Below are 11353 nucleotides of genomic sequence, written 5' to 3'. Positions count from 1 at the left end.
ACTTAAATCATATTTCATTAGACATATAGATAGTTTCAATTGGTCATCTACTACCGCAGCAAAAAGATTTGGACAGTTTAGGATATATTTCTAATTGAAGTTTAATCAAATACACTTTCAATGACATTTAATGAATTTAATGATAAACAAAATTTTCTCTTTTTTAGATTAGTTGAAAAGTAAAAACAAACCCTGCAAATTGAAAACATATTTACTTAAGCATGGTCAGCTAAAGTAGCAATTAATTCAACAATATACTCATCATCCTAATGTACCGTAACTTACCATAACTGTTGTTTGTCACTAAGCTGAAGAAGTCGAATTACATCCATTTATCTTTTCAAAAAAAAAAACACAATAAAATCAAGGATAATTACAATTGTAATATTATTTACAGAAGTTGTAATATACATGGTCTTATTATATTATTAAAGTAACCCATAAGATACAATAAGTAACCCTAGTACACCAGTAAAATTCGTCAGTTCAGTTTTATTGAAAGTGAAAAGATGTAATGGTTAGTTAAATATAAAAAAAGTAACATCATTTAGAAAATGAATTGTTAAAACTATTTTATTAAAAGTATTATGTATCTATTATAGCTTAGTGTTGAGCGTATAATGAAATTATGTTATCCTCTTTATTTATTTTATGCACATACTTCCCTTTATTATCTTAAAGAGAGCAAGAACAAAGATTGGTGCAGCATTATATGATTTCATTTTATTTCATTAGGTTCTCATCAGGTGCTTACAACCTAAAATATTTGAAAATCAACGTTATTACATATATTGACATACTTATACATAAGAGGGTGATTAAGGATGAATATATGTGTCATGATGTAGTGAAGATTTCAATAGAGTTAATAAGGTTATAAGAAATTTTGTTTCGGATAAATAAAGTTTGAGAGGGAAAGTTCTAGAACATTGAACTAGTGACTAGAACTCATGGAGTTAACAAACATTAGATGATTATGTAATTAAGCAACTGTAAATAGATTAATGGTAATAAAGAAAGATATGAATCGAGATCAGTCAGTTATGAATTAATGAAAAATGACAATGATGTAATTTAAACTTCAAAAAGAGTTGAAATAATGAATGACGTAATAAACAAAAAGGAAATGCAAAAAACGGGGGTCAATATTTCTATGGTAAAGAAAGATTTATTACTTTCTGTTTTTGTATATAGAGATCTGGTTTTAGACGTTTAATTGCTATTGCTTCGGCAAATTTCAAAAGCTTAGAGTTTGATTGTTTGTTAATCACCTTTATTTATTGTATATGTGTCTACATTTTTCTAAAAGCTACTTCCACAAAATTTTTATTCATTAAATAAAATTTACATTCAATCATTATTTTACCAGGGAGTAAAAAAAAGATCTGAGCGAACTCTTTTTTTTGATAAAATTTAAAACCTATTTGTCATATATGAAGTTACAAGCTTATTGGTTCGAACGTTTCAAGAAGATTTGAAAAATAACAACTTGTATATGGTGCTTAAGTTAAACAAATATTTAAAAAGCAAAGCTTATTGTGGTAGAATGACATCCTAAAAGAAACATACTTGAATAATTTAGTTAGAAATGTTGAAATATTATAAGTTACAACGATAATATTTAAAGTATAAGATATCCTTACTTCCTACTATGTATATACTTGTATCTTATATATTACGTCGAGAGATCAGCAACTGTATTTCTGGCTAAACGGTTTAGATTGATTGTGTTATACGAAAGGTCACGATATATATATATATATATATATATATATATATATATATATATACTACCTTGATTGGTTGGCAGAGTTCAGTTTTTGTTATAAATGTCTTACGTTTAGACACACATATTTGATGTATTATTCCATTCTTATTTTGAGTATAAAGGCGAGAAAGACATATTTATATATATATACATGCAAAGACAGTGAATAGAACAGACAGGTCATGTACATGAGCAATAGGATTTGGTGTTTCGTAAGAACTATAATGTTCATTTTGATCATTTAATTGTTGGGTTTCTATTGTACATTCATTTCGTCAGTATTTTTCTTATACTCATATGTATGCACAGACAAGTACACATATGTACGTTAACGTATCCATAGACATACGAACAGTTACACAAAAGAAATTTTGTATAGGTATCCGATTCTTTTGTTTTACAAAAATAGAATATAAAAAAAAAGAGAAGATAGGACATTATGGAGAATGAATACGGAAGGAAATAAATGAAAAAAATTCTATTCTCATTGAATATGGTTAATTGTAATTCTGTTTGAAATAAATAAAAATATCTATGAATGTATGTCAAAACTGCTAACCAATGCGATTTATATAAATATACACATCTATATGAATATATATAGAAATGAATCGATGTGCACAAACTGGAGACTATGTTGGTGAAATCCAAATAACTGTATAATCTAACCTTTATTACATAATCTCTATATTATATGCATAATGTGAATGGATTTAATTTCATAAATAACGCTGCTGATATTTATTTGTCTTCACGCAAATGAATGTTTAATTAATTAACTATTATTTAATCACAAGTATGCAATTATAAGTTATTCATTTATTAATTAACAATAAGAAACCCGAAAACAAAACAATTGGATAATAAATAGGCGTTAAAGCAGGCTTATTGAAATATAAACTATTTATATGTGTATAAATCCGTATATACCTCCAAGTAATACATATGCAAAATTATCAAACGTATTCAAAGGAAATACCCCATAGCACAACATGTACTCCACAACTGAAAACTATTATTAATACTGCTACTACTACTACTACTACTAGTACTACTACTGTAGCGGCTACAACCACTGCTTCCATAAATACTACCATCGATAGTCCTATAACTACCTCAAGTTATATGATCACGAGTAATACTGTAACTGGTTACAAAAATAAATCAGAGCTGAAATCCACCGGAGAAGTTATTCCGTCATATCCATCATCTACTTTAAGTGTTATTTCTGTTCTCCCTAATTGCATTATTACCACTAGTAGTACAACACACCCAACCACTGCAATAACAGATTCAAATAAAAATGAATTATCAACATTTTGTTTGTTACCTACTCAGACTAATATTTACACTACTGTTTCTACTGTCAATAGTACTGTTAATGATAATGTTGTTACATCTAGTCCGCTGACAAATTTAACTTCATCACATCAGTTCAATCAATCAACTTCTAAGATAATATCTAAGCATTCAGATTTGAGTTTATTGAAACCTAATCGACCATCACTGATTCGTAGAAAAGCAAATATATCTGAATCGGATGCATTTGATATTATTAATTCTGTAAAAATTATTACAACTAATACAACAAATAGTAGTAGTAGTAATAAAAGTAGTATAGCTTGTACACGTAATCCAAGTATGGATACAAATTATCTCATTAATAAAATCAATTCATTTGAAGAAGAGAATCAACAACAAATTTTATCTCCTGTAAATAAAATAGAATCTACAAAATTAGATGGAAATAAAGTTAAATCTAGTAATACGTGTTCATCATCGACATATACATCACAATCATCAACAACATCTCCATTGGATCATCATTTATTCCTTGATTCTTTTGATAATAAAATTAAAGAGAACAATAATAAAAGAAAACCTAAAGACACTGAAACATCGAACTCTGGTATAGAATATAAAACAATAGTTAAATCAGCATCAATATCACCAACAAAAAAGAATTGTTTAAAACATCAAATATCTCAACCAATGAATTTACGTAATCGTTCATCACGTAAAATGAGTTCATCATTTTATAGTAATTCTGATACAAGTTTTTTATCAATGTTAGCTGCTAGTAGGCCATCAGCTGCTAAAGGTTTACTAGGTGTAGCAAGCGCTGCATTAGCTGCTGCTAGAGCTGGCACATTTATTAATAATCCATATAATACTACAAATGAAACAATTCATAAACTGGATATTTCTAGAAATTCAAGATCTGTAGAAAGGAATCAACAACAAATGAATTTAGGTTTATGTTGTTGTCAGTATCGTTGTTGTCCTTATAAATGTCATCATGATGATTATCATCCTAATCATCATCTTCATCCTCATGATCATCAATCTAAACTGATAAATTCACCATCATCTAGACTGAACTGGTTAAATGAACAATTGTCGTTGTTCGGTTATAGATCAAGACGATATTCTGATCCCGCTCTAAATGTGACTGATGAGAAAATGGATGTGGCTTATATAAAATTGTTAATATATTTATCACAAAAATCATTCGTTGGTGATGAATATGACATGATTAAGAATAATAATCAATGTTATTATCCTTTTGAAACTACACAGACAACAGATGACATTCATAAGATTAATCGTAAAGCATCTTTATATGATCCAATGGCAATGCCAATAAAAAAGGATGATTATTTTCTTAGTGACTTAACTGACCGTAATTCTACTATATATAGCAGTCTCATGGATTTAAATATGCCAGATATTTTGTCACCTAGCGATAGTAATGTAGGTGAAATAGGTAAGTGTAATTCAACAATACTGCTTAATAGAGATCTTCCATATAATGATTTATTGGAAAATAAGAATAATCCTAGCATATGTAGATATTATACACCTAATATAATACAACATACTGATAACGTACAACAACATCATCAACCATATCATGAGGAAAAAGCAAATCAGTACACATCACAGTTACAGAAAAATGATCCCAAAGAAGTGAACAGTGGTACATCTAAGGGAATTGGTTATGGAGGGATTCCTGCTGTACCCACAGTAATCCCTGCTAATATACCAGCTGCTCATGCAATCAAATCAAAACGTACAGGATTGGATGCAATCGGATTGGATTTTATGCGCGCAAATGGTGCCAGACCGGGTTAGTTTTCAATATATATTTATGTATGTATATACATTGTATACCTAGTCATAAGATTGGTTTTTCATGAAGTGTAGTACATCACTGTTATATATTACCATAAAATAAACTTCTCAGTTTTTTCTAATTAACACAGGGTTAATTTAATTAAAATATGATGTTATGTTTAAGTCATTTACTTTATCTTGATCATACATTGCCTTATACATGAAAAAAACATTTTCTGGGAAATGGGATTAGAGATAATTTAACTTATATATTTTGATATTAAGTCTCAATTTCGGTTATGATGTTATGTAATAAATTGCTGTTGGCTTATGTGTATACCTTTATTTAAACATATATTACTTCAGAATTAATAATGTATAAGTTCAAATTACACATGATCATTTTTCGAAAAATACAATCTATTCATTACGATGATTAAGACATGGATTGATTGAAGTTAGACATTAATACTGTTGAATATCGACTCAATGGTCTAGAAATTAAGTGTTCGCGTGCGAGGCTGATAGGTTCTGGGTTCCAATCCCATAGGCAAAATTGTGGATACATATTGCTGAGGAGTCCCATACTAGAACGAAACAGCCATCCAGTGTTTATACGTTTTCCATGATGGTCTATCTTTAATTGACTCATGAATCCAACCATCAAAATTAACACATATAACGTTTGTAAATCATTTTGTAGTTCATTTATTCTTGATCCATATGATACAAATAAATAGATTGAACTATTCATTTTAATGAGAAAAAAAGAACAACAACCAAACAAATTATACCAAGTACAACCTACCTTAGTTAACTCTATTTTATAATAAGTTATCTATGATGTGAATAGTTGAAAAAAATAAAGTTTAACTTCGATGTATGTTTGATTTTTCAAAGATGCATTACTTATATGAATATGTCATGACATTGAATGAAACCATAGTTATTATCTTTCTAAATAACATTTCAATGTAAACATTTAGTAATTACTAAATTACAATGGAATACAATTACATCCAACTATTATATTTGACAATCATAAAACCATATTATAAAAATTGTCAAAAAAACAACTCATTATCATAGAAATTTATATCAATAAAAATGTTCCTTTATTTATTCATTGCTCTATTGAATCATTAAATTAATTAGTTCTCTATTCAATAAATAAAACATTGAATTATTGAATACAATCAAAGTAGAATCAAAATACTTTACTAATCACCTTTTCATTGACATAATATTAATATAAATGTATATAACGATAATAATAATAATACTAAACGAATTATGTTACTCATATAGTTAATCTAAAATAAAATCAATTCCTTGATGACATGAACGAGTTATACTGATGTTCATTGTGACATTTCCCTACTATTTTGATTGTTTGTATCCATATTCATTGAAAGTATATATATATATATATATATGACATTGATAAACACTTATAACTTAATAAATTACTATATACTAACCAGTATCCGTTTGAACATTACTGACGTATATATTTGTATATAACTGTGATAGATTTTTGTTGTTGTAAATAATTAGAAAAAAACTAATTGTAATGATAAGTGTTTTTTTTCGCATTTTCCTAGTTGTTTAGTCAGGCAAAACATAATCCAATCTTTTTTTTTAATAAAAATAAATGAATATCAATATAAGTAGTATAAATAGATTTGATGAATTTTGTTTCTTTGAAATATTTTGTATTTGGCTTTATTGTCGGTTTGTTAATTTGACATTAATATGAATCATAATGATAATGTTAGTAACAATAAATATATAAACGGAAATATTGGTATAAAAAGAATGAATAAATAATAGTTGTATAAATGGAAAGATATCCCTTCATATACTTTACATACAGATATAAGTTTGATGTGAATTCACTTGTGTTTGGGCTTTCATCTAAATCAGCATTACGTATTAAAGCAATAATGGAGGTTATTGCTTACTTTATTAAGATTTAAGCATGTGTATTCGAATTCATAATAGTTATTTATAAGAGATCAGGGTGTGTTATTTATTAACTGACCTAGGTTTTTTGGTCATAATTAGTTTCATGACTTATATTGGATTTACTCAAATGTTTAATATGTATTGTCTACCTGGATTTTACTTAATACGGGAATCTAAACATCTAGACGCTTAAAAAATGTAACTGATAGTAAAAATTTGAAATTTGTAAACACTTAGCTCAGGTACAGTTTTTTAACAATTTAGTGGATGGATATTACTCTAGATTTATGAACAAGTTGGAAAACTAGAAAACATCAAATGACTTTCAAAGGTTAGACCTTTTTGATTCATATGTTTGTTTTCTGTAAAAAGTAATTACAATCTTTTCTACAAATTAAAATAAAATCATTTAAACCTATACAAACACAACTAAATTTTGAGCTGGTTAGTTCAGTTCATAACCAATTAAAAGATTAATATTTGGACGAAGAATATTCTTTCGAAAAAATCCTCTTCAGATTCTACAATTATATATCCAAATTAATAATCTGAAAAATGGCCAGGTTTAAAGCAAAGTGCATTGTTAATAGGGCAATTACAATTCGATCAAATGTTTAGCAGAAGTTTGTATTGTGTAAAAAATTATGAGCTAGACATAATAAATTAGCATGAATGTGAAGTAAAGGAATTATGTGTTGGGAATATTAATAATGATGTTTAACCAATAGTAATAATAATAATAATACAAAGATAATTAATTAATTTGACACAGCAAAACTTATCATCTGATAAGCAAATATGAATAGCAGTGGAATCCATGACACATGATTCGCCCTATTTAGGACTCCTCTCAGAGTTAATGTTCACCCTGGGAATCGAACCCAGTACCGTTCGCTTCAAATGCCTTTGTATTATCCACTAAGCTACTGAGTCCTGATAGCCACCTATCTGTGCAGTCGGGTAAAGTTTAAGTTCACTTGATAGTGTTAACTAGAAACTTTTGATTGATGTTTAGGTTTGCAATTGATCAGTCTCTTATTGGCATATGTGCATACTACTAGCCACCATCCATCTTTGTTTATAATGCTTGTAAATTAAGGCAATATCGAGGCAATACTCACATGATGCACATATGCCAATAAGAGACTGATCAATTGCAGTTCTAAATAACAATGAGAAGATTCAAGTAAACAATACCAAATAACTTTACCATCTCATGTTAAAATAACTTCAAATATTCAGAGATGCTTTTAATATTAAATTATTGAATTTTTCTTTGTACTAAGTAAATAATTAATTGGCATCATTTGAAACACAGACAGAAATCGGTAGCGTTTACGTCATCAAAGACCACAATAAGTAAAAAACAAAACAAAAACAAACTTGAAATCATTAAACAATGAAATACATTAATAAAACCATTCCTCTTTAAAATTTGTTTTGTTTTGTTTTATATCCAAATGAAATTGTTTCCTGAATTAATTCAATCATTAATAGAATGATTTCAGTCTACTCTCAGACTAATAATCAACTATTATAAATCATGATATGATCTTTAACAGAAACAATTTAAAAAGTCAATCATTAACTTCAATTGATTTCACTGTCTAATTTATTAATTTACCATACTACTACTACTACTACTACTACTAATACTAATAATAATAATAATAATAATACCGAACGACGCCATTTTTATTATTGTCTTTTTAATTAATAAACTAATTTATTATTTTTGTTAAATTTATCTAAATTTTATCAACAAAATTATCGTCATTTTCATTATTGTTTGTAAATTAAGTAAATCAAAATAATAAACATTTATTAGTAGTATAGAATTCTCTTGAAAAAAATTTAATTCCATTTCATATATAATTCTCATAAATACTCATGTGTAATCACTCTCTCCCCCCCCCTCTCAAAAAAATTATACATTCAGTATATGTGAAAATTATATTTGAAATAATTTCAATGTTTCATCCAGCTATCATGTCTGAACTTCTTCACGGTAATAATTAAAATCAAAGTCATCGAAAAAAAAAATATATGTTTATATAAACCCTGAAGAAGATCAAACAAGTTAGTTGGACGAAACATTGAAATTATTTTAAATTTCAATTGCTAAGATTATTTGAAATATAATTTTCACATATGATAACTACTTTATACTTGGCGCCAAATTATTGTCATACTATTCATTTCAATATTGACGAATATTTGTATCAATTATACAGTTAATAATATAAATTAATTGAAGGAGACTTTTAAAAAAGTTTCGAAGAACATTTATTGTTGTTAGTTATTGAATTACTTTAAAACAAATAATCCACTGATAGAATACTTATCAGTTAAGATAATATTGGCATATAAAGTTAATAAAATCAATTGATTTTAGTGAAGTATTCCTCTACAATGAGTTTAGTTTCAATGCTATTCAGTCGTTTATGTATAGAATAGATCAATAAATGGTTGTATAGCTGTTTGAGTACTATTATTTATCATAACAAAAGTTAGCTACAATATTTTAAATAAACATCGTTTTCAAAGGAGAAGATTTAATAAAGACAATAATTATATATATATATATATTCTGAAAATAATAATTACAGAATTCACGCCAGTTTGCAGGTATAATCAGTTCGATATAAATAATAACGATAGATGTAGAGAACAAACATATGACATAAAATTGTTTTAAGTTTACTAATGCATTAATTGTTTAAGTAGTACATTTATGACATGTATTGCAGTAATGCAATGCATCAGCCGGGAACTTTTAATTTTTATTAAATGAACAGTTTGATGATTTATGAATAGTGAATTTAAGATAATTTTCTGTGCCAGAACGAATTAACGATAATTATCTGCAACTAGAGAAAGTAAAATGAAAACGGAGAGCATGGAACAACAAAGCAATAATTACTTAAATATGTCAACCAGGTTTACTATAATGCATGTGTCATGTAACTCAATGATATACTGTTCATGTTAAATATTATTCAAATTAGTTAGGGTTGCTAGGGACAGTGTTAACATAGTGACAGAAGGTAGGTGATTTTACTTCAAGGATTCACTAATAAGAATAGCTAAACATTTCAAGTTCCTACAATCTTACCTGTGGAATAAGATACATTTACAGGTGCTAGAACATTCAATGAATTTTCAGAGGAGCAGTATACGTCAATGCAGCGAATAAAGAATGGGAGTGATTTTATCGTACGGAAAGATTGCGGTAGATTATTCCATAGTCTAGAAAAGTTACAGGTTATGTGATTTATACAGAGAGATGATTTTGAATGGGTTTGTTTCACAAGTGACAAGGCGTTACGGATATCGTAATGAAAAGTTTCTGTATATTGAATTACTTGATTGTATGTAAAGGATAGTTTATTAAGTATTTGGAAGAAGATAAGATTTAGTGTGAGTCTCCTCTTCTATAAAAGGTCTAGCCCAAGTTTATTACATCTAGAATTATAAGTTAAGGTATAATCAGTTCCAAGAATACGAAGTGCAAATTGTCTCTGTACTGATCCCATCATCCAGAAAATACAGGTGTTTATTAACAATTGTCTACGCAAAATACTTCAGATCTATTGGTCGGACACTATTAGCAACAACGTACTGTGGGAGAGAACAAACCAGATCCCAGTGGAGGAAGAAGCGCTGGAAGTGGATAGGACACACATTGAGGAAAGCACCGAACTGCGTCACAAGACAAGCCCTCACATGGAATCCTGAAGGTCAAAGGAGGAGAGGAAGACCAAAGAACACATTACGCCGGGAAATGGAGATAGACATGAGAAAAATGAACAAGAATTGGAGGGAACTAGAAAAGAAGGGCCAGGATAGAGTGGGTTGGAGAATGCTGGTCAGCTGCCTATGCTCCATTGGGAGTAATAGGCGTAAGTAAGTAAGTAAGTAAGTACTGATCCCAGCCTTAATTTATCCTTTATGCACACACTGATAAGAATAACCGTGCAATATTCTCAGCAGAAATATATAATCTGTAGGATAAAAGTATAACTGTGAGGATAGTTAAATTATAATAACGTTCAATGGATGGTTATCTAGACGACTGGGTTGGAAAAAATCTTTGCAAGAATAATATTCATAATGGTAAAACAGAGTAAGTTGGAATTTTTTTTTCTAAATTTACAACGGAAACAGTTTAAAAAAAAGAAAAAACAAAAACAATAAAACAAACGATAAACTAAGATCACGGTACGGAACGTAATCTAACAAATTGCTTTTGTACTCACCATTCGTCTTTTATTACGTATGATCAAAATTTTCACAAAATTAATTCAGCTTGTTTTATGTATCTACATATGTTTTTTTTTAATTCGCTCCCTAAACTAATATGTAAAACAAGAGGAACTTGACATTTCCTATGTAAAATAATTGTTAGTTGAACGAAGGTCACCAATTCAAATAATAAAAGATGCAAAAATATGTCAACCTGATACAAAAGTGATATTATTTTCAGTTTTTTATCAATCT

General features: G+C 28.1%; 1 protein-coding gene across 3 annotated transcripts in view; it reads left to right on the top strand.

Moving 5' to 3' along the window:
* The first annotated feature begins 2221 nt into the window (after positions 1-2221).
* KCNN2_1 (Small conductance calcium-activated potassium channel protein 2) overlaps positions 2222-11353 on the top strand; it is a 135207-nt gene continuing 126075 nt past the window's right edge. For all 3 annotated transcript variants that reach the window (XM_051209662.1, XM_051209663.1, XM_051209664.1), the window contains exon 1: positions 2222-4898. In XM_051209662.1, coding sequence (XP_051075122.1) covers positions 2714-4898 — 2185 coding nt within the window. In that variant the 5' untranslated portion in view covers positions 2222-2713. The remainder of the gene's footprint in view (positions 4899-11353) is intronic.

The sequence above is a fragment of the Schistosoma haematobium genome, chromosome 1 (assembly GCF_000699445.3).
Source record: "Schistosoma haematobium chromosome 1, whole genome shotgun sequence".
Taxonomy (NCBI): Eukaryota; Metazoa; Platyhelminthes; class Trematoda; order Strigeidida; family Schistosomatidae; genus Schistosoma; species Schistosoma haematobium.
This window is presented reverse-complemented; position numbering and strand designations above follow the sequence as displayed.